The following is a 25582-nucleotide window of genomic DNA, read 5'->3' on the forward strand; positions in this document are numbered from 1 at the left end:
ACATCTACCTGCACTGACCCAGGTAGGTGGCTACTAGTTTCAGGGTAGACTCAGTTTGCAGGAAATCTGGCTGTCTACAAGGTTTTCTGTTGCATGGTACTGAAATGCTTTGAAAAGTGGAGATGTAAGTCTGAATTCTTAAATATTGTATTTAGGAGCCTGAGGACACATCTAAAATAGATTTAGAGTTTATTATTAGCATTTCATTTTTACAGATGACACAGAACAGGGAACAGGTTGCAAGAAAATTCTCTTCTGCAGGTTCAGTGATTGGATTTACAAAGGTAGTTAGGCACCTAAAGGTGCAGAGAGGTGTCTATGGGGACTTCCAAAAGCACCCCAGTGAGTGATGTGCCTAGTCTTACTGAACTCTGAAACAAGCGAAATTCCAGATCAGTTCAAGTGCTTTTACAACATCAGCAAAGAACTTTGCACTGCCAGACATCTAATTATCTCTATAAGATGGCCCCAAATTAGTTGCTGATGGCCAGCAAAAGGAAAAGGTATGAAATGTTTTGCATTTTAATATATATATTCTGCTTCTCAGCTAGGAAAGATTTTGTTTTTCTGTGTGGATTTTCTGGCTGTAGCTCTTGACTCAAGTTACTTTGGCTTGGTACTCTGCTGTCTCAGTATGGCACTACACAGCAATAGAAAATAAGGCCTGGTGAGTGGCAGTCTCCATGAAGGGATTATTTACCCAGAGACATGATGTGTGTCTTCCTGCGGTGATGCTACCACGTCATTTCCTTAACTCCTTCCCTGTCACTGGCTTCCGCTAGGGAAGTTTTAATGAGGTAATGCCAGGCAAATAGGGCTGCTGCCTATCATACAAACTATCACTGCAGATATGTTTTCCTGTGAATGTTATGTATTAGGGAGCACTGAGAAAATTATAGTTACTGGAAGAAATCAAAAGAGTCTAATTACAGTGATTTTTATAGAGAGGGTTAAAGGATGCATGTCAAAAGGGACTGATACATAATTATGATAATATCAGTTGCAACTCCTGTGCTACCTAATTACTTGAAATGGGTGGCATTGTGCAGTCTTTATGAAAGAGAGCTACTTTGATATAATCTACTAAATTGAAGCTACTAAATAGAAGCTACTAAATGATATAATCTTAATATGAAATAAAAATAAAATTGAAAGAAAAGTAAAATTAATATATTGGTTAGAATAATAATCAAAGAGCCAGCACTTGATGTGCTGGAAAGACGGTACCAACTGTCTCCAACCCCAAATCTGTGCTACACATTTGACTCACACTGTGTCAGAAATTGAGATGCTTCATGTGTTGCCTAAACTGGTAGTCAAAATCAAGATATATCGGCATGACAAGAAAAGAGTCGTAAGAAGTGGAGGAAGAAAGGAATAAAAAGAGGAAAGGTTAATAAAAATGAGAAAGAGCATAAACCTAGCAATGAAAGTGTTAAACTCTTCTGGAGTTTTGAGTCCCTCCACGTGTTGAGTTTGCTCTGGATCCTCTGAGGTACTCCAAAGCCCCAGTTGCTGAGTAGGTGCTGAATCCTCTTGGATTCAGGCACTGAGACATCTTAGAGGGCTGAGGTCTTTCTATTTTGGTTTCGTGCTGGCTGTATTACACTGTATTACACTGATAAAATTGTCAGCAATACTTGATAGAAATAAAATATTGAAGTTATTACTTTAACATACACTTTGTTCATCACAGATGTAATTTAATTACACAGAACTCATACCTACTATAACAATGACATCTGCTGACAAATGACCTGGACACTGGAAAAAATCTAATTCTGCGATTCATTAGAAATTAAAATCCTAGCATGTTCATGCACAAGCCCATGGAACTGTTAGCAGGTCCATGCTCCTAATTATGGTGTAGGCTAGAAAAATCAACCGTTATTTGAATAGTGACATCAACAGATTGTCAGTTATTAGTGGTTTCCTGATTTTTGTGGCCACCCTGAGGAGATACCAAAACTTTAGTGGATACTGCATTATCAAGAGTCTTGTAACGGAAAATGAGACTGAATAGAAGGTTTAATATTATTATATTGACTACCTGCAGCTCATTTATTTCATGGACTGCAGTCTGGATCACTTCTTTAAGTTTCCATCATCTCATTTAATAGCAAAGACACAATCTCATTTATAAGCTCAGTTTACATATCTTTTCTAAAGTTTTAAAACAAGAAAAGTAGAGTGGCAATTGGCTAGAATCCCTCATTTACTGCAAGTTTGGTAAATACATTTCTCTATGTATTGATTTCAAGGAGCTACTTTTTCTCTTATGCTGATTTAGGCAACCTGTTCCCATGAGATCATACAGAATGAAAGGATCTGACTTAACTGTCCGTGTCTTTTCAAATTCATTATACTAATTCCTCATTTAATCCAATGTTGTCTCTTTTTGGTACAAGAACAAAAACATGAAATACTTTTCTAACATATGAGTGTTTTAATTGCTACAACTTTTTCTTAAAGAAAAATGAATGTTTGGAACTCTTTCTCTGAGCTGTAATCTTGCAACCACTTGCCACGTACACTGGCCTGTTCTGCCCTCTGTAATAGCTGCATACTGTTTATTCAATAGCATTTAATAGAGACTGTGACTTAGTCCTCTGAGCATGACCTTCCAAAGCAGTTCTGCTGAAGTTCTTCCCTATCAGAAAAGGTTCCTTCATACCTACATCCTAGCAGCTTCCTGGCCTCTGCAGCTGCGGTGACTCTGTTTTATGTAGTGTTGCTTGAAGTTCACTGACTTGTCCTTAATATCCAACTAAATTCCACAGAATTAATATTTTAAATCTCTGCTGAAGATTGCCTTTTGCTTCTTTGTGTAGCACGTTGGTGTTGAATGTCAAGGAGACAAAAGGAAATCTGAGTTTTTGAAAGGATCATGGTTTTCACTGACAAATCTAATTACAATACAAAGTGTCAGAAGTAAAGAACTTGATAAAGAAAAATAAAATACTATTTCAACTTTGCAAGCATTTTATATGTTTATTTATGATGATTCAATGTAGGGTCTGTTAAAAATCTTATCTAGCTTGCAAGGCTGAAACGATTAGCAGAATTTCCATGCAACACTGTAAAGGTTTTTTCCATCTGGAAATTTTACTTGATGAGGTTAAGGTGTGAGAAATCATGTAAGGCTTACCATAAAATCTGCCATCTTCCAAAAGAAAGAAAAAAAAAAAGCAACATCGACCAAACAAGAAATAAGCCAACAAAATATCCACTGACTGCACTGCTGCCCAGGCTGGTGGAGCAGTCTCAACCACATTTCTGGCATTTACCAGAAAGCTTTCTTACCTTTACTGCAAACTCTGTTTCTGTAGCTTTATGAACGCATCTCTTGCACACTGAATAGGAGCCAATTCCTATGTCCTCCTTGATCTCGTATCCATCTGTAAAATGAATGTTGTTCCCATGTAACTGCTATAGGGAAAGACAAAAGAAACAAGGTCATCAGGACATGGCTATGTAAAAGCAAGGACTAGCCTCTAAAGGAAGTGCTTGATCTCATCTCCTTCACAGAGCTCTCTTGTCCTTAGGAGGTTTTCTATATCCAGTTTAAAAATCTGAAGTTCTACTTAAACGAGTGTGTCTCCTCCCTTTTCACCTTTTTTCAGTCTGAAAGATGGAGTTGTCCATGTAGAAGTAATGGCAGAAAAGCAGTGATTTTCTAAACTATAGAATGCAGACAATCACCTCCTATTAGAAATTCACAGGAAACTGTGGGCCCAAATCCCTTGACAAAGTCACATATCTTGACAGCATAAACTTAGTTCTAATTACTGAGGGGCCAGATGACTTATAAACTACTAATAGCTTCATAGTCTTCAGAACAGATACCCCACATATGGGGTGTGCCTCCAGACCACTGGAGGTCTTGTCCAGGATACGCTTAATTATGATTTGTCTGTGAAAGAAAAGTTACTATTTTAAGCCAACCTAATTTAAGAAAATATATTACTAGTGAAAATAGTAGGAAAAGACTTCTAAATTTCTAATTTTATTTATGGAAGGGTACAGAATTAGCTATGGCATCATTAGTTCATATCCCCTTTGGAAAATGTCTGGGAAGGTGGATTGGTTAGATGGTGAAACCCAAATCAGAGGCCTTGCTGCAAATTCCATCCCAGGACTCAAGAAACGACCAGCAGCTCTTAAAAAACTGTCTAGGATCCTCTGTCTAAAAATGTCACCTCACTAGCAAAGTCCTCACAGAACCTTCTAAATTATAAGACATGCATATGTAAACATTCAATACATTTTTACAAAGCAAACCACAGCAATATATATGAAATTTCTGGGATGTAATTGTTTCGGTAACATTGTACTTACTGATGCAGAAGAGAATCTTTAAGAATATGACATATTCTACTGTAAATTATTAAAATAGGGATGAAAACTATGAAAAGCACAGGCAGGGGCTCTCCCCTTGAGGCATGCACACCTCTGGTTGTGGGTAGAAGAGGAACTTTTTCCTTGTGGGAAAACTTGCTGCATCTTTGAGCAGCCCAGTTCTTTCTCCCAATTCTCTGTTCCTCTGATGTATTGAGCCATTTACAGCTATTTATTTCTGGTTTGAACTACAATAACTGGAGCGCATGTTGTAGGGGAATGGCAGCAAAGAACCAAGCATCTGGCAAATGTCCTTCCCTCATCAAGGGGCTCTGGGTTATGTGAGTATGCCCAGGCTCTCGCGCAATAGCAACAGGAACATGGTGGCCTCTTACATCCAGGGGCTTGGGCTGTGGGAGCCTACAGCAGTAGTTCATTAAGCCCCTTTGCCCATACAGACTGTATCATATAATCCAAGACAAAACTGTTGAGAATGACATGCATTCACTGAAAAAACAGCACTTCAATACCTGCCCTGTATGCACAACTGGAATAATGTTTCAGGTATTCAGAAGTACTTTTCATTTCAGTTGTGATAAGGTGAGATTCCTGTTTCCTTTGTAAAGGCTGCGGAGAATGTGAACTTAAAGATAAAAGCCTTTGGGAAAAAAATACTCATTTTCCACCTCCTACATGATGCATATAAACACCTCCTACCTACACTAGGTAGCTGTGAAATACCAGTGAGAATGCTGAGGCAGTTTAAATACACTATGCACATATGTATCTGCCTATCAAATGTGAAGTGTAATATCAGCATCAGTACCTGCACAATTGGATGGATGGTGATTTTGTGCAGATCTTGCTGTGCAGGCTCCTGCACCAAGTTAGAGGCAACGAAGCTGAACCCTCTGAAAAGGTGATGAGCATTGGCACTTGGAGGAACACCTGGGGAATCTGTAGGAGAGGGAGAAAATGACCTCATAAGGTGCACAAAAGGTCAGAAAGTAATAGCACAGTACCTGCAACAGACAGTCACCCCTGCCAGTCAACAGCAGATCCTGCTAAACTGGCAGACACACATGAATATAATCCACCTCTATATCAAGGCTTTGATGTGCCTTCTCCATCCCTTCCTCTGGATCTGAACAGTGCGGGGTACTGTTTGCAAGGATCTTTCGGATACAGAGGTTTTTTTCACAGTGCATGTTCATTCTTAATCAAAGCACTGCCTGTGCCAGCAGTCCACACAGAGAGAGAAGGCACAGGATGGTAAGGCTAGGAGAAAGATGGATGGCTCAAGGCAGGGCACCCCTTTGGCTTAGCAGAGGTTCTCTAGGGAGTGGAAAAAAGCTGCAAAATGCTATATTTGTCCTTCACAGCACACCTTGACTACAGAAATTACAAAGGCTAAAGTGCTTTCTGGGTAATGTGGTATGTTGTGTGGGTCAGGAGAATGTAGAGGAGACAGAACCTGAGGCAGGTGTAAAAGCACGATGCCACAGTAGCAGTGGTTTTCAGTCTCATAAGGATCTTTCTGCAGTAGCTTTAGGAGCTGGGACCTATTCCCGGGAAGACGCTGGTTGACTTGTCCTCAGATGAACAAAATGGCTAGGAGTGTTTTAACTAACCTTCATGGAGATTTTCTCCCCACTCCTTCCCCTGACGTGGCAAATCCAAGGAAGGAACAACTGGAGATAAAAGAATCCTGAAATATTCTACCTTTTGAATGAAATAACTAGAGATCAGTTCCTGCTACCTATGCCACTGCTCAGTGAGAGAAACAGCCTGCCAAACTGAGAACAGAAGAGTTGCACTTCACTTAAAATTCTGAAAAGCTTTAAAGAGATCTTTCTCCCCAGTTATGTTTTGCCCCAGGTATTTTCATAAACAAGTAAGAGTCACATTGCAAACCATTCTTGTAGCTGGCTGGGTATTATAGAACCTATAGTATTCAAATTTGCTCATTTGTTCTTTTTTTATTCCTTCCCTCCCTGCCCTTCCTTCACATTTCTCACAGTGCAAGATGTGATTTACCTTGGCAAGGTTACAAAGCCAAACTTCCTTTAGAAAGCTATCTCCTTTTACAAGTGTTTAAGTACCCAGTTGCACTAGAGTAAAGAAAATACATCCCCACTGGACCTTATATCTGACTCATCTACCTACACCATCAGCACCTTCCATTAGTGTGAAGGGCAATGGTGTGAAAGACTGAATACTGCTTGAGGTCCTGAAAATATGTGAGGATGTATCTCCTTGTGGGGACATTCCCTGTATAAATCTACTGGTCAACTGAACAGAAGATCTGAAGCCAGAATATGGTAAAAACAAATTATCTGCTCAGAAATAAACAAAACCGAGACTACAGTTAATTCTGTATCTCATTACAAAGCCACCTCAGCTTTGACAGGAGTCAGAAATAAGCACAGCAAGTCAGACCTCACTGCATGGTATGTGGAGAAGCTTGTCTTTTAGTAAAATGTCATGGGTTATTTGTTTATCTCAATGTACTGATGGGCACTCTCCTTGCAAATACACGGATGAATCACACCAGACCTCTTGCATCACTGGGTACTTCCTACAATGGCATATATACAACACTGATTTCCCAAGAGGAATTAATTAAGAGGAAAACATGGTTTTTTTAAAAAAGGAATGACAATAATTCAAATCTGAACACTCCTGAACTTCAGAAAAGCTGTGATCCGGCTCTAAAACGTAAGTGCTAGGTCATCTATTTAAAAATATCTGTTCCTTCATAATTCATTACCAATCTCTTTATGAAACACTGTAGAAGAACTACTAATTATTTGGTGTTCAACATTAAATATTCATCACCACCAACTGATATGCCCATCATATGAATTAAATGTTAAAACACCTGTGTTAAGTGCAAAATTATGTTTAAATTATGTTAATTAACTCATAGCTATGAAACCTAAATCATTTTCCTAGTCTTGATAAATACAGAATTATTTAATATGTCTGAATTAGATCCACTTGCAAACACCAATCTTGCATAATGGTTATCTTTCTGCCTGTGAAAGCCGTAATGCTTTATCCCACTAGAGGATCTAACTTTACAGGATTTTCAAAGGTTTCATAAATCTTAAGTAATTTACTTCAGTATGATTCACTGGAGTTTGCAAATATTATTATCTTATTTGCAGAGGAGGAAATTTAGATACTTCAGGTGCATTTTTACATATTATTTCTCAGCAGTAAAGCCAGTCTAAGACATCCCTGCTGGTTACAGCATGCTGTCCCATCACTTACAAAAGTACAAACATTTGTGGACTGAAATCTAAGTTGGATCACCAGGATGATCTTGGTTCGATCCTTGTTCAAGTCACCATTTATAACCTGGATTGCTTCAGTCTCATGTTCCCTGTGAGGAGCTGAGACAGCACAAATGAGAGGTGGGTCCACAGCGGTGGACTTAGGAAACAAGTGGCCAGAAAAGGTGACTCCAGCTCAGATGAATCTCTCAGAAAAAATGATGGGAAACTATAGCCATAGGGATGAACAGTCAATGTCAGAAACCACATCTTTGTTGCTCTCAGACTGAGGTTAGGAATCCACAGAAAGCTGTTTCAACCTCCAGGCTAAAGAAACTTTTTGAGATATGGCGAATTACTGGACTGGCAAGTTATTGGATCCAAAACTTTGACATAAACCTGTTTCCAGGCAGGGGAACTCATTCAAAAAGAGAGTGCAAAATGACTGTATGTATCTGTGTCCCCTCCTTGGTGATATCTTTCTGACAGATTCATTAAAACACTGTGACTGCATTATCATCATGAAACGGGAATTATTACAGTGCTTTCTGTCTGGGTACATTCTCAGTAATGGGGTTAGTTTGTATGGGGCCTATGTCATGACAGAAAACACACAAAATAAAAAAGGTTCTTGTTTGATTCCACCAGCAATATGAGCCAGTATTAAATGCCTGGTGATGATCTCCCCTCCTGGTTGACCCAACCAGTCAACAATCAGTGTCTGCAAAATATGCTGCCAGTCTGCAAAGGCTTTTCTATCACTCTGGAAATGTAAAGGGATCCACACTTCCAATTACAACTATTTTGAAATGAAAGGGTTTGATTCTCAGGTCACTTTCCATGATAGCATGAAGCAGAACTGAGGCAGGCCATCTCCCCACCCCAACCACTACCCCAAGACAAACCTTCCAAGTCAGTGTCTTGCGTGAGGTATCAAATTGAATTAAGCAACAGTAACAACATGTAGAGTGTAAAATATAACCCTGGGCATCAGCACATGCATGAAGTACAAGGGTTTTCATGCCAGTACAACCAATGAAGTGTGAAGTTCCAAAGCAATCCAAATTCTTAATGCTTCTCTTGAGACTTTCCAGGGCAGCACCAGCCTGAACTTCTCTCAAGATCAGACTAATTTGACATTTCCAATATTTCAGAGAAATTAGTTCCTCTGAAATCTGAATTAAAGCTAAAATCAAAGGTGTGAAATGTCTGGTATCCAAAGATCATTTGTTTCCGTGCAGTGGGATAGGAATATCGAAACATTACTAACATATACTGGAGACAGGTGGATGTTCCAGCTGGACTCAAATAACCGGAGTGTAATATTTTTATAGCTTGTGAAAGTCAGCACATCCTTGCCAAAAAAACTAGGAACCAAGATTTTGAGTAGATACCACTATTTCATACCCATGAAAGGAGGTTTGAGCCAGGCTTTGAATAGAGGTTTGGGCTAGTTTTAAGAAAAAGGCTGAAGGTCACGATGAACCTGAACAAAAACTACAGGGAATCTTAGCTCTGATTCAAGTGCTATAATGTAGAGGTTTTCGTAATGAAAGTTCAGATATCCTACTCTCACTGCAACAGTTCTGGGGTGATTTGAGGGTTGAAGCTTGAGACCTTATACTTGGTTATTACAACAGTGCTATGTGATATTTACAGTGCTTACTATCTTCAAAGTCTTTTACAAACAACAGCTAATTAACTTTTTACATTTTAGAACATATAAATAGGTACTTCTTTACACAGGAATATCACAAGCAGAAGTGTAATGTAGCTTATCCATGTCTAGCAAGAGGCAACATTACAACTGGGATTACCACTCTGAGGTTACTGATATTCATGCTTTGAAGTAGAAGAGTGGAAAATGGTGTTTTGTGCAACAACCACCTTCATACATATAGTGCACAAAATGTGGTATTCCTGTTAGGAAACAGAAATTATAGGAACAACATTCTCACTGCAAGGATTTTCTAAATATTGTGGGCCAAATTTCCTGTTAGCATAACTCCACTGATCTGAGAACTTGATGATTCTTCATTACTGTTAACCATGTATTAACTTGCAACATTCCATAGTCTATGGGATTTCATAATTAAAGAAAACATCTATGGAATATATAATTATACACTAACTTGCAGAGATGCAAAGTTCTTTGAAGCTGAGGTAATTTTAAATAGTTAAATTCGGCTAATGTAAGCAACAAGAATAATAAAATATCAAATCAATAGCTGTTTTTCCTATTAAAAATGTGAAATCTGTCCTTCCTGAAGACAAATTAATGTGAGGTTGGTAAAATGCTTATGAGCTTCTTTTCCTGGAAATGCTAAACAGTCTTTGCTTCCTGCTGGATATTGCAAAACCCAGTAATCCCACAGGTGATCAGACCCCATTGGAATGGGGAGGGGAAGGAAGAATGAATTTGCCCACTGAAAAGATGCATTACATGTTCCACCTTACTCACCTGTGGGGGTCCGAGATGTGAACTCTGGATCAAAATGAAAGGTGTCTTCTGGCCGTCCCACTGCGGGCTTGAAAGGTGGCTTGATTTCTTTCCTGTATAGTTTCTATAAGGAGAAGAACAGATCACAATCAACAACAATCTGTTCACCTTCAGCAACTGCAGACTGGCTCCTCGGCTTTGTTTACCTCTGTGCCATCCTTGCAGAACTGACAAAAAAGGATGATGTATCTGTAGGTCTGGCTCCTGCTTGACTGGTCAGCTTAAAACCATGCCCTGGATGGTCCCTGCACTTTCTAGTTACTGGAATCCAGAATAAAACCACAGATGTTTCTGGTAAAAATTTAGCCCATAGACTGGCACAATATTCCAGCTGAGGCATCTGGAAATTCACTGATATTAAGGGCAGGACTGGAACGTGCAATGGTAACACCAGGAAACTGCATGGGTGAGTTCAGCAGTGCAGCAATGGCAATGAGCACAAAGAACCAATAGGAAGCGGTGGCTGGTTTAGCATTTACTATTTGTCAAGAACTAGCAATATGTTTGACACTCTGCCAGACTGAGCTGAGCAACAGGCCTGGTTGCCTGGTGTTCACAACCTAAACAAGAAACTTGTTCTTCTGGCATATCTGGTAAAAGGGAAGGGACTCACAGCTGAGGATTAGATGAAATTCCCATCAAAAGATGTTAGGAAGAAAGCACTGCAGATGGGTGGGGAATCATGTTGAAAGCCTAAATGTGGCTTGAGCAAAGGAGAGAAATCAAGGAAAAACATAAGGAAGAGAGGAAGGTATATAACAGATAAGCACTGCTAGGTGTGTGAGTTTGTGCTGGTGGGTGACCACATAAGTAAAGGATCACATAAGTAACAGTCACCATAAATGCATTCACTGCCTTCATTAGCAGGGACTTCGTGGCCTCTTTACTCATGCTTAGTGATCCTTAAGAAATGGCTTCACTGGCTCCTTTGCAAGCATTCATACACACACACACACACACACACACTCTGGGAGATGAACAAACTGATGTGCAGCATGTCTGGATCGGATCCAAAGCCTACAGAGGTTAATGGAAAGAGTCCTATTGATTTCAGTGATCTTTGCATCATCTCTGCTTGAAATGGCAAAAACTGAGTATCATGCTGATGGCAGCATGGGAAACAGCTCCAGTTTCATTCCCTGCCCCATATTTCAGTCCCTAGACTTCATTCCCTTTCTAGCAATGCTTTTCTTATCAGGTTTCAAAGGGCTGAATTAGTTGCCACAAACAGCCCCCAATAATTAACATGTCTGAGCATAAATATAATGTTTCATCCAAACTTTCAAATCATGAGCTGGAGAGTTCAATTTTATGACTGTTTGTAGTATGTATTTTCAGACTAGCTCTTAAAACAACTTCATAATGAGCTGATTTTTCAAAATATTTAATGGAGATTAATACATGCTTGTCCAGCTCTTTGCATGCAGGAAGATTCTTTTTAACTGTGGGTTTTGTGGTGAAATTAACTTCTGTAATATAAAGCATGTGGTCAAACCTAAGATATATACACATCAACATAATTTGAACTAGATTTTGCAAAGATAAATAAAGGTTCTTGAGGCAGGACATTTTGTGGCATAGTATTAGCATTAGCATAAAGCATATGTTTGTGGCTGAACTATGATTCCCTGGAAAAGCGGAATGGTGAGGCTGGAAATGACTCTGCAATAATTAATAGCCATTTCACCATAAAAAGTTCCTGCTTGCACAAAACTGCTCCCTATCTTCTGTGAGAAAAAGAGATGAATAATTGCTGTGAGCCACAATGGAAAGCCAGTCTTCCAAATAATTAAAAGCCAATTGCAATCTTAAGCAGGAAGTGTCACTCATCAACAGAAAAGTATCAACCTACTAATTAACATATATCTTTTTCTGTCTGCACAGAACTTTAAAAGAGAACTCGGCACCTACAGCAGGTTTTTCTGTTGCTATGATTTCCCCTTGTGAAATCTATTTGCTTCCAGCTTCCCTTTATTTGTCTTAATTCACAACTGCAGTCCTTCTACTGCAGAAAGCAATATGGTCACACACACATGCTTCCTCCTTGAATTAAATTTACCCCTCATCCTGTGAGGTCCAAAAATCGGAAAATGTTTTAGAGTCGTACATCATTCAGGAACTGCACTCTCTTTTGATTATCGTAACCATATTCTCTCTGGCCTCTTAATTCCTCCCCCCATCTGTAGCTTCTTAAGTGCTGTTGGAGCTACATTTGTATTTTGAATCCCTAACCCACATCCTCCACTACCAGGGAGGGATTCATCATGAATCACATGCCACCTAAAGATGTGTAATCACAAATTTGCTTGCTGAGAGGGGATGGAAACAAAGAAGTTGCTTGTGCGAGTGAAGGGCACCTCCTCTGAGCGCAACCCAGATGACTCCCTTTTCCATTTCCTTTTCCACTTGTGATAAAAATTATTTCTGGTGTTTCTGACTCGTCAGCTAGGAACAGCAAAAGGTACACTGCCTTTTTCCCCCAAGCTCTTAAATTGGGTAACTAAATGAAATCTTTAAGGAACAAGAACAAGCAGAGCAGTGTCATCTGTGGGCTTTCCCATTTCACACTGGCTCCACTTCTCTGAATGAGCCACTACAACCAAAGCCAATTCACTGAAGCACACTAAACCACAAGGCAGCCCAACACAGTTAAACATGAAGGCTTGCTGCAGGCAGAGCACTTTTTCCTTTAAAAACCCGCATCCTGTAGACTGCAAAACACAATGTGACACCAGCTGATCTAAGAAAACAGTAAGAATCACAGCTGTTGTTTTCTATAGACAGAGAGAACAAATCTTTTGGAGGATTTGAGATCCTTCTGGATTTTCCAAGAATATTTCTAATTTTAGGTGAAATATATTAACCTATTATCTCTTACCATGGTCCCAAAAATATTTGGGGCTGATGGATCACCTTGATCTCTTCCAACAGAAACCAACCAGAGTGGCATAGCAAGCTAAGTTTCAAATCTTGTCTTTGACCATTTCTATCAGGCTATCATGTAACTTCTGGTAAGTTTAAACAGTTATCTACTTCCCAAGTCACAGTAGTCCTCACTCTGTATGCAGAAGTCACTGGGAGTTCCACCATCTATTTTAACGGGAACAGGGTCCCAGCTGTCCCAGTTTAAATCCCAGTTTTCATATCCAAATTATTATTTTGGGGCATCTTATTAGGCATTCAAAAGAGACTTTGGATATGTTAATGCTAACTGAAGCATTTAAATTTCAGGCTGGGTACTTAAGATCATTATATGTGTATTATTTTGCATGGGTATAAGAAGCTGAAGATTTTTTTTTCTTCCACATTGCTTCCACATCTGTAAAGGAGAAATGTATTCCTTAGCCCTTAATATTTTATTGAGAATGTAATTTCTGTCTTTCTCAGTAAAGAATAACCCCCCACATCCCACTGCCATTTTTCTAAACTGGCCAGAGCATTGACTTATCACAGAAAAATGCGACTGACAGGTATCAGGAATCACTGTGCATCATGCATGGCTGTTGGATCCAGAGGCCGTGCAGACGGAGTGCCTAATTCACAGAATGAGAAGGATGAACTCCAAGTGTGAAAGTACTGATTTAGATATTCAGACCTGGATACATATCCATGCTTCTGTCTACTTATCAACCCCTCACATCCTTCTGAGACTTTGATTCAGTACCTTCAGATTAATAACTACCTATGAATTAACTAGAACACAGTTCTATAGCAGTTTGAGAAACTATGAGCTTCTATCAGCTTCCTTTCTGATTTGGGACAACCTCTTTTTTTTTTTTTGAAATAACTAATTTTCCCTCAGGTCCCAATGACCTTTTCTTAATGTATGTTGCTAGATCCCTAATATGAGCTTCATTTGAACACCTCCTCACCTCTGTACATCACAGAGACTAGTAACAAAATTCTGCGATATGTGTTCATCTCTTGTTATTTATAAGCAGTTAATTTTTTGTCATCTTTTAAATGTACTTCTGAAAAAAACCAGATGTAAACGCCCTGATATGTGCCTGGCAAATATCAAGCAAAAGAAAATGGTTTAATTTAATTAAAAACTATTTAGTCATTTCCTCAACTGAGTTTCTTTGATAAAGAATTGAATTATACCTTAGACACCTTCTAGAAATAGAAAGATGCTACCCTCCAGAGTGACGCACTTGTAGTGTGAGAATAAACTCCCTTGATACATATACCTGTCACAGAAAATCCAGTGAGGAGACAAAAGGATGAACTACCTTCTAAAATGCTTGCCCTCTCCTAGATTAATGACTCATTGTTATTGCCTGCAAAAGATAGAAAAGCTAGCAGAATTCAGATCTTGGGATCAATTTTTGCTGTTGGTAAAATCTGCCATTAAATAATTCACGTTTTCAGTTTAGTTTGATCTCTGATTAATATTGAAGGAAATAGAATTTGAGTCCACTTTCTTCCCACTCCTTCCCTCAACTGTATTTGACAGTTAATTTTCTAGCATGTCATTTGCTCTGGTTCCAATTTAGCCTGTCATCTAAACAAAAAGTACTGTTTATAGCTCACTCCTCCAACTGTAGTCTGCGAAAAGGGACTTCAGTTTTCATTTTCAATGAAAAGCCAGAAATTTTTTATGCATGACCTGGAAAGAAGAAACAGTTAAAAAATATCAGGAACTAGACTGTGCTTTCTCAGGGCCAATGACTGAAATTATCTGAGGTCAACTTGGTTTGGGTCTGCCTGTCTTGGGGAGAAAAGGGGGTGCAAGGGTAGTAAGCAGGTAAAACTCAGAAAGAGCTGCACATCTAATCTCCTTGTGAATCCCAGCCTTGATCATGAAAGACAGTCCATTCATTTAACAAGGGATCTATTGAATTTGCATCACAGTGCCTAGTAAATGCCTTAGAGCAGTAAGACTGATATTTGCAGAAACCTTAATCTATTTTTCACCCGGGGAAGTGGGAATTTAGGGTTTTGTTACTGGTTGACAATAGCTGTAAAAATGAGACTCTGACAGAGATTAGCTCATGCCACAATTTAAGTTTGGGCATAAAAACTCTGTGTCAGATTGTCCACAGTTCATTTAGTGCTACTTATACACCAGAAGTTAAACCAAGGGTGACTGGAGATTCGTGCTGAAGAATGGCACCCTGGAACATGGAAATGGCATCTGGGAATGGGTGGGAGGAGGACGGTTGTTCTCTGGCCACACTCATGTTTTCCAGGATCACACTTATCGCCTCTGCGTGCAGTGGTCATACGCTGTCAGCACTGCTGTGCTTGGCAGGACCATCTTCAGCATCATAACAGGGAGCTTTTTCACACTGAGTATGTTGTTTCCACTGTGTTTGCTGCCTTCATTCGAAACAGACACTATGTCTGGTTGTGTCTGAAGACAGCCAAACATGGGAAACAAGTGGGAAATGACTACTCCAACAGGTAAACACTTCAGCAATAGAGACAATAACCAAGCCCCAATCAAAAACCCGAGGGAACAGCTCTGACAGTATTCTGAAATGAAGGTCCAATTTACACATTTCAGTCCGCAATTCTAATGACTTAATCACTGCGCTATCTAGACCTCACACACAACTTGGAAGGAGGCAGCTAACTCATTTCTGGTTTGAATCTCTTTTTAAAATTAGATGAAGCAGCTTGGTGGTTAGTTCCTGGTTATCATGTTACTCTTGCAGGAGAATCTTGCTCAAAAAAAAGATCTGTTTTGCACTGAGTTTCTAGAAGACACTAACTCATTCTGACCCTTCGTGATAAGGGGGCTCTTGATGGAGGATCATTTTACTACAGTTGCTGAAAGTTTCTATGCTGTCAGTCGCAGCAGTCCTGTCTATCATAGCTGCCAAGGTAGTACAGAAGCTCTCCAGAAGAGCTTGCCTCTTGCTCTCTGAGGTCTTTATATTACCAAGGTATAAAATAAATCAACATTCATGTCCTGCCTCAAGAATGTTGTTTGCTGACTGCCTGCGAATTGATGTGAGAGATTCTGTATACGTGATGGGAGAACAAAATGAGGGCATCAGGGACTCTTTTCCTGCAACTGTACAGAGATCAGCACTAAACATCTGTGCCTGATCCATTTTTGTTCTCTGACCCTGCTCTGTTTCTATCCATGGAAAACATGTTAACAGTTGGTTGGATGATCATCATAAGGCAAAGTCCTGGCTTCAGCTCAGGGCCAGGCTGGCTCACACCGCTTTGAAATGCGTACAATACTGCTGCCGTAACTAGATAAGCCTCCCAAGGTCTCCATGAGTGATAGTAAAATTAGGACTAAATGAGCAAATATATTACAAAGACGATAGCTGATCTGTGTAATAATGATCTGTCTGTCTCCAAGAGAGTGCAATAAGCAGTAATTATGTTGGATTAAAATGGATCTCTACATCTACATTTTACAGTAAAGTTAGAGGGCTAGATAAGACACCAAAGGGCAATTAAATCCACCTTCTCCTCTTGCTCCAAGTCATGTTCAAGCATACCTAGCCCCTAACCCATCCATAAGAACTTTATCAAATGATGGATATCTGTACAATTTCCTTAGGACAGATATGAAATTGTTCCCAAAAGAACTGAGCTTGAAACAATCACCAATCATCACGAGAGAAGATGGTCTTGAGGAGTCTCACAGTCCAGAACTGACTTTGCTGAAAACCTTTCCAAGATGCAGAGCCTCACTCCTCTGTGATGAGTTACTGAGCTGCTCCACTAGCAAACACAGAAGGAGAAACCCTCTCACTGCTCCAGTGTTCCTTATTATGTTAAAATGCATGCACCCTGACCTGTATTTTGATTGCAAAGCTGAGGACTGTAGAGATATCAGAGGAATACAGAAAATAATAATAATAAAGAACCCAACTCTTCAGGATTCTCTTTTTTTTTTCTTTTCACTTAATGTTTTCATAAATGTAAAGTCTTTATACAGAATTTCATGATTAGTAAGAAGCTGAAGAGGAAAAAGATTCTAGACTGCAAAAGATAGGTAATGGGACTAAAATTCAGCTGGACCATAAAGGAAAATCTCAAACTCCACTGCCAACTCTTCAACATGCAATTCAAATTAGATTAATATGTTTTTCCAAAAAAATGATTCTGTGGGCTTTTCAAAGGCCACCGGGGCACCACAAAATGTGCTTTCGCAGAGGAATTAGCTTTACTGGAAAGCCCTGGGCAGCAGTTTGAGAATGGCTCTGTCACATATATTCATGCTGTTTTACCAGTATAGTGAGAACTGCATCAATGTGACCTGTTACATTAGTATTCATGAGTGAGTTCAGACCAGATATTAAAGAAACATAACAATACCATACACAGGTCAGATAAAACTAAACTAGAAAATTCTAGAGGTTGTGGCAAACTGGAGCTCTGATGCACTGGCAGATGTCCAGATCAAGAATGAAAAGTGTTTGCCTCAAGGTTTGTCTAAAATAAGTCAGTCTGAACAAATATGATGCTGAAAATGTGAGGTTTAAACTGTTGCAAGTCTAAATTGAATACTTAGCTAATCTCTATGGCCAGCTTTATGAGCTGTAGCTAATAGCAATAAAATAAATCCCTGTTGACCATTCTGTTAATCATGTCTGACATGTCTTATTTGAACCATGTTACATTTGATCAAATGTTTGCTGTTCCAATTTTGAGTGCTGATGTTAAATTAATGACTCACTTCAATAAAACATCAACCACTTTTAAGAGGAGTTGCTGTCTCCTGTTCTGGCTGGTTGACTTGTATACTCAGTGATGTAAAATCACTATTCTAAAAATCCATCTGTGTTGTGCTTTTCTATAGCCCCCACTGCAATACAGCAGAAGGGCCAGATCCTGTCCTATGGTCACTTAGGTCAAAAGTGTCAAGAAGGGGTTAACAAAGCTATCCTGTTGAAAGATTTATGATTCCCTCAGCATAAAGTAGCTCAACCTGCTGTACAGCCTGCTGTACCAGCTCTGCAGATACCCAGACATTCCCACCAGCACCATGCTGTGTTTGGGAATAGGGTGCGCCTGGAGGTCTTGGAGCAACTTGGAGCTACTGTCAGCAGGCGTGTAAGAGCAGACATGGGGCTGCTCTGGACAATTCCAAGAGAGAAAAGTATTCCTGGAGTTCCCTGATATCAGAAAGAATAAAACTAGCATTTAGTCCAGCTCGCCCAACCCAGTGAGAAGGGACAAGTATTTCAATATGGAACATAAAAGTGGAAAGATGGAGGGACCTAGAGCATCACACCGCTTCCCTCTGGAGTATCGCTTTCAAGCCCAGTCCTTTGGCTCTGTTTTCTTTTGCAATTGAAATATTACAGGACTTTTTACATTTAAAGCTGCTCATTTTCACCCCAGCCCATCTCCCACAGTCAATGTGCCATGTTTATTAGAGCTGAATGTGGAAATTATTCTGCAGAACACTGCAAACAGCCTCAGATAGTACCGTGATAAGCCAGACCATCAAACAAAACAAAGACAAACAGTTAGAAAAAAAAGGCAACGCTGAAAGCAGCTTTCTATTTCATTCATTTGTGGGTATGCGAACAAATGTATGTATAGAATTATAGAATCACTTAGGTTGGAAAAGACCTTTAAGATCATTAGGTCCAACTGTAAACCTAACACTGCCAAATCTGTATGGAAGAGACATAGGTACCCACTTAAAATGCTCTAGCTCCTGGGTTCTCTGTGTTAGAGTTCACTTCATGTTTTTTCTAAGTATGGCAGTTTGTCTTCAAAAATCTAGCTAAGAACAAAAAATAATATAAAAAAATGCTACTCCACTTACGTTCCAGTCTATAGTAACAAAGAAAGGGTGACGTTTAATTTCTTCCACTCCATCGAATCCAGCACCTGACAAGAGAATGAAAGACTCAAAATGAAGTCATGCTTAGAAGAGTTTTGCATGACATCTCTTCTCCAGCCTTCCTCCCCATCCCCTCTTCTCTTCTGACAAAGTCAGAGTCACCATCTAAACATTTCTTCTAGTAAGAAACCCTGAACAGTGCAACTGCCATAACAGTATAAACTACTATAAATACAGACAAGGGCACTTCATTAATGAAAATCCGATGGCTGAGAGTTTTTTACTTTTCTCTAATTGAGGCTGGTGCCAAGGCTGAATAGCTGCTCTCTTCAGGCTTCAGATGAGACTTAAGATTTCAGCCGCAGCAGAGCGCACGCACCAGCAAGGCCAGGAGAGGCCCCAAGATGTCCTGATGCTATGGCAAGGTTACTGCTACTCCCTGCCACCAGCAACAGCTCGTCTATCTGCACCGACTTTCAAACCCTGTCTAATTACCCATTCTCCACAGGCAGAGAAAGCTGCACTACAGATAAGTTCAGACTCAAAATACCAAAGGCTCCAAATGATTTGAGGTAAGCCAGGGTTTTAGGTTCCCCCTTTTCAAATACCATCTTCAAATTTGCATGAGTACCAAAATCAGCGTTCTCACTGGTATGTTTCCTTCACTGTTAAATTTCTGTTACATTACTATAGGAAATTTAGGGAAACTCTTCTGAGATCTGGTAATGAATTTAATTCCTTCATTACTTTTGCCTTATTTCTTCACTGAAGATTGCTTTTTTTATTCCTTTAAATCAATTTATTTGCTTCAGTGCCATTGCAAAAACCAACAGGTGCTCAGCAATAATTAAACAACTGTCAGGGATGATTTAGCATGCCATTTTTGGGGTTGATTTGACTTTATTAATAGCACCTTTCATTTTCCAGTAGGAAAAATAACATCTGGAAGCAAAGGCTTTGCATTGCAATTTTGGAATCAGTTCCTGAAAGGTACCCAGCACTTCTTTACAAGGATGCTGAGCATCCTCGATTCCCAAAATGACCTGGGATTCATAAGCACCTTGAAAAAGGCACTCAGCACCTCAGAGGAATCAGCTTTTTATATGCAGCATTTGTACTTTCTGAAGATCAACATTACAAGCAGCTTTAGAAAGGTCTTGTCAACTCAAGCTTTCATAAAATGTGACACCTACTCTCCTTGTGTACAAGACATTATTGATGTTTGCCAAAATGCACTGATCAGGAATGGCTTCCTACGGCCTGCTTAACATTCACTGATGAATGGATACAAAAAGCAAAAACTTTGTGAACACAACATGCAGGATTGTCTGTCAGGCCTGCTGAATACTAACACAAGAGGAATGTTCTGATTACTTCCCCATCCTGGTAATCTTACAGCATAGAGAAATGTAAGTTACGCACATGAGGACAAACAGTTCTAGCACACTGTACAAAATTATGTGCTCGGAGGTGACCAGCCCCACTGAAGAGTGAGGTCTTTGGGTTATGACAGACAGACAGTTCTAGACAAACACAACATGAAATCAAATCTTAGAAAGTGAAAAGAGGACAAAAGGGAGAACATAATTACATTGTCACTGTATTAAGTCTGTTGTACACCTACAACTTGAGCACGGAATGTAGTTGACATCCTTGCCTATAAAATGGTGTACTTATCAAAGGTAGGAAAAATCAAAGAAGGGCAACAAGGAATGGTATACAATGACTGAGTAGGCCATGACTTTTCGACTTGGAAACAGATGACTGAGGAGGTTTACGACAGATCATTAAATGATGCTAGCAGGAATCAGGTTCAGAACAACCTGGAGATGTTTCCTCAGGCAACAGATAGTTGTGTAATGTGGAATTCCTTGGAAAAGATGATGTGAATGCAAAATATCTATATGGGTTCAGGGGGAGGCCAGAAAAGTATGTTGAAAAGAAATCTGTTGAAGATTACTCCACTGACAAACCACAAGAGGTTCAGGAAACCCCTTGCTTGACCTTAAAGCAGGTGTAGACTGGGAGAGAATTTGGGTGAAGTATCACATATGCTTACCCTATTCTTACTCTTCTCTAGGCAGTTATTTATGTCCCATGGGTTCTGAACAAGAAAATACTAAGACTTAAATAGTGATAAGACTTGTTCTATGTCTTCCCTAGCATGTTTTTTCAATGCACAGTCTAAAGTCTGCACTAGATTCTTCTGTCAGATTCATTCTGATTTTATCAATGCCAACAGAAACATGAAACCGACATAGTTATTCTGAAGAGAATTACATTAAGCAACTCTTCAGAGAAGAAATATCTGTGAAAAATGTTTTGTGTTCAGTGGCAGTGACTGGAAACTTTGTAATGTGCAGTAGATGTTCTTTGCTACAGAAGGATGAAACCAAAGTGCCACACTGATTTCAAAGGACTGGGACAAATGCTACAGACACTGTAAGCTACTGGTAGCATTCCTTACACTGAGGATAACGGCTAATGCATTCAATCTTCTGTGCTCTGTCCCTCTCCACTGTTTCCCTTTTCCCTCTCTTGTAGGCTTATGGATACATCATTGTGTGATGGGAATGACCTACCTTTTTCAGAGGATCGATTTGAAAGCCACACTTTTTTGCTACTGTTGTTCTTTTTTCCACAAAAACACAGAAATCAGGATCAAGGAAAAAGCCCATCCATAGCTACTTCTCTTAGTGGGGGACTGCAGTGTGCAGTAAGGAATGCAGCATGTGGTTGACACAGTCATTTGTTCTAAAAATTGGCATTTCTCACTTGGAGCCACTTCAGAGCTCTGGCACAGAAGGAATATGTTGTTAGGAGTGTCAGGTCTTCATTCTATCTCTGGTTAGCTTAATGCATTGAAGAGATTTAGAATGGTAATAGCTTAATTTTGCAAAGAGTGAAGGGCTTCTAATCCCCAGCAACTGATTTTACACCATGGAGAAGATTCAGCGCTTCCTGTAGTTTTTATTCCCTGATCTTCACAGCCATAAGACCTGCTGGCATAGCCCATGGCTCCCTCTTGGGCTGTGTGCTGTGGCCACAGGCAGCACTGTGTGGCTTGGTCCTCTCCTCCACTGGAGGAGGGAGGTGGCTCAAGGGCGTGTTCAGGGACAGCTCTGGGCGCCTGGAGGGGCAACCCTGACCTTGCTGCAGGACTCCATGGGAGAGGTTAGGCACTAGTGCTTATGGTGGAGTCTCTCTGGATTTGCTTAGCATGTTTCAGCCACTCATCTACCATCTGCAAATCTAAAGTGGTACTGGAAAGAGATGTACTTTCACAGAGAAAAGAGAAGCACTGGAGAGGTCATAACTGGAAAGCCCTGATTCATGAGGATGTACATTTCTGGGTATAGAGATGGGTATTTAGCAAACTGCTGAAGTGCAGCACACAATGGCACAGCACATGACTGCAAACCTTTCACCTTCCTCTAGGTTTCTAATTGTTTTTTTTAACTTCACTTTAACTTCAATTTAGTAATCAAACCTATCTGTAAAGAATAATCAGTACAATCAAACCTACCGCCTGCAAATATTCTTATGTACTGTCCAGTCTCACAAGGGTCTGAGAAGATAAATAATGCTTTCAGATCAAATTGCCAGTATAAACACATTACAGAGTGCAAGGATTTATATAAAAGCAGCCTCATGTTAACAAGCAAGAACCTGATTATCTTATATTGTTTTATGCCTGTAATAAAAGTGTCTGTGAGCAGTAACAGTAGAATGTTTTATTTGTAATTGGTTTTGATTGTTGAATCATTATGGACAGTGTAAGCCTTGAAATATATTAAGGGGAGAAAGCGAGATCTATAAAATTTGAAAGTTGATTATTTGGATATTCAAAATGAGCAGAAAGAGTTTCCAGATTTTTAATTTCAGATAATAAAATTTTAGTGTCTCCACAGCTTCAGAATCTTTTTAGTGGGCTGGATTATTTGAAATGCATTCCTGAAGTTTACAAGAAAGATGTATAGCCACTCTGACAAAGGTGAAACTTGTTTTTTAAAACTCATCATCTTATTAAATTGAAAACCAGAGTTTGATGTGCCAAAGCAAAACGTATCTTCTCTGAGAACATGGGATTAAGGAAATAGTAACGATTTCTTTGGCTTTTACCCTGAATCTACTGGTGCATTCTTTTACTTTATACTTTCTTGGCCAAGCTTCTCAATTATAAGGACTCTGGAACCTTTATACTGCTCAGCCAGTGTAGGGAGTTCCTGAAATGCTCTTTACATTCATTTACCTACCTGAGCAGATCCAGGCCTTAGGACAAGTAAGAATTAGTCCCTCGCCTAAGTTCCTGGCAATGTAATGAACCGACACCTTCATCGTACAATTTCCTTTCCGAGATGCTTACTCCTTGTTTGCCTGGATATTCCAGTTAGTTTCTTTTAAGAATTAAAAATTATGCTTGTCCATAATCTGAAATTTGTTGTACTTAATCAGAGCAATACTACCAAAGCAGTGCTATGCAGAATATTTGTACAGCAGAGTGTATAGGCTCAGGAAAGGACAGACAGCACCCAAAACAAGGGATACCAAAGGAAGGAATACTTTCGACTCCTTAAAAATTTGTTCTAAAACATTAATATGGACCCCAGACTTAAAAATAAAATCAGGTAAACTGGATTACTAAATTCCTCTCTGCCTTGTCTCACTATCTCCCTTCAAGTCTAATATTTTTTCCATTAATAATCCAAAGCTTCAAAACAAAGTTACAAAGCAAAATTTTAAAATACATAATTAATCTTTACTTCTATTTGTTAAGATATCACAATCAAATGGCAAGCAAGATGGTATTCAGAATAAAATGATTTTCGAAGCTCAGCATGTTTCATCTTGCCAACAGTAAAAACACTTTGGAATTAAATACACTCTCCGGATTTGCAAACTTCTGAAACAATGGCTGAAAATAAGCATTTGATCCATAATATGGTTCATTTATTTTAGCATGCTTCATTAATTTTCCAAAGATTTTTCAAAATGGGATGTCTAAGCCTACTTTTCTTTTAACTTCAGACTATTCTTTTCCCAGAAAAAGCTAAAATCTACAAAGCTGAAGCAGTCCTTTTATCTGCTGACTTCAGTTCAGTATTTAGGCCAACCATTTAAGTATTCCTTCTTTCATTACCAACAAGTCTGTTTTCATTGTCGTTTGTGCTGATTCTCAATCAGTTAAAACAGAGTGTCTTCAGAGCTTTCCACTGCTATCCCTGAAATGTTAAGATCTAATTTTCTGTTACTCTTTTAGATTTTATTTCCTTGGATGTTTGTGTTATAAATAACCTCTTTCTTTCTCCCAGCCTTCCCAGTATTTCAATAAACCTCAGGTTTAAAACCTTGACCTTTAGCAATTCCCCATTATTAAAAGGAGATGATACGGGGGCTAGAATTGTCATGGCTAAAACTAAGCAACTGTGCTTATTTTAGTGAGTAGCTTTTTATTTAAGGACTGGTATCTAGAATCTCCCACTGGCTTCACTGGAGCCCCATTTTGGATGGATAGCAGCTTGTGGGAAGCCACAAAATGAGCAGAGCAGAACAAAACCAAGAGATGGAGACAGGGAGGAAACAGTAGAAAGGAACAGAGAGAGGGAATGGGAAAAAGTTTATATTCGCTGCAGCATCTTATTTTTCTGAACATAGATTAAACCCAGAAATCCCAAGAGTCTAATTTTATCTAATGTCAAGCAAATTGCTTGAGAGCAATTGAAATCTGCTGAGAAAATGTGTTTTCTCACTATCATCTCAGCATATCAGACTACAAGAGCTACTATTTATGTCAAGAGTTAAAACCTATGGGAGGGCATTCCCTCCGCGGGCTGTGTGGGCATCCCCCTGGGAGGAGAGGGGCCATAGCAGCATGCTGAGGGACTGGCTCCCCGTTCTCACCCAGCCTTGTGGGAGGTCGGGTTGTTCCCTGGTCCCTGTGTGGAGCAAGGGCACTTGGCTCCTGCTCTCCCCAGCAGTCACAGCGAGAGGCAGCCTGCTCCATACTGTCCTTGTCTGCAGGAGCCAGGGTCTCTCAGAAACAGCTGAGCCACCATGTCTGACCTCTGCGTGAGGCCAGGGCTCTGGCTGAGTTGCTGCAGTCAGGCAGAAACCATCCATTCACCTAAAATGTGACAGTCTGATGGTGCTCAGTATAAAGCAAAGGGCTGGAATAGCCCACACGCTGCCCTACTTGAAGCAAGGGACAGAGCTACCAGAGCATGAAAAGGTCAAGCAGACGCCCAAGGGCACAGAGCAGAGTGTCCATCTTCCACACATGTACGTGCACACCCATGTGTGCCTATTAGAAACTGCAGGAGCCATTGCTCCGGCAGAGGGTGATGGAAGTGGGCTGTCAAGCGTTTTGTGCTCTGCCGTGTATCTGGCTGCTACTGTACGACACAGTGGACCAAAAGCACTGTGCAGCAGACCTCCAGCAGCACCACCTCCAGCATTTGAGAAGTGAGTGTAGGTACTGCAAGAAGGAAAGAAAGAAATTTCTCTTGCATCTCTTGCTCTTTCCACATCTCAGAACAAGCCATTTCCCAATTTAGCTTTTTGCTTCTAACTTTACGTCTCCAATCTCAATCTTACAAGCATAAACAGTTGCAAGAGAGAACAGCGAATTGCTTATCACTAGTCTCAATATTTAGCCACTCTATGCCGTTCTCTAGCAATTTATTAGCTGCCAAAACTCCA

The 25582-nt window shown here is 39.8% G+C and overlaps 1 protein-coding gene across 5 annotated transcripts in view; it reads right to left on the reverse strand.

Moving 5' to 3' along the window:
- The window catches only part of RPS6KA2 (ribosomal protein S6 kinase A2), a 316658-nt gene that overhangs the window by 33959 nt on the left and 257117 nt on the right, over window positions 1–25582 (reverse strand). For all 5 annotated transcript variants that reach the window (XM_074863008.1, XM_074863010.1, XM_074863011.1 and 2 more), the window contains 4 exons: window positions 18866–18930; window positions 10078–10180; window positions 5165–5295; window positions 3304–3429 (listed from right to left, as the gene is read on the reverse strand). In XM_074863008.1, coding sequence (XP_074719109.1) covers window positions 3304–3429; window positions 5165–5295; window positions 10078–10180; window positions 18866–18930 — 425 coding nt within the window. The remainder of the gene's footprint in view (window positions 1–3303; window positions 3430–5164; window positions 5296–10077; window positions 10181–18865; window positions 18931–25582) is intronic.

The sequence above is a fragment of the Strix uralensis genome, chromosome 3, assembly GCF_047716275.1.
Source record: "Strix uralensis isolate ZFMK-TIS-50842 chromosome 3, bStrUra1, whole genome shotgun sequence".
Classification (NCBI taxonomy): domain Eukaryota; kingdom Metazoa; phylum Chordata; class Aves; order Strigiformes; family Strigidae; genus Strix; species Strix uralensis.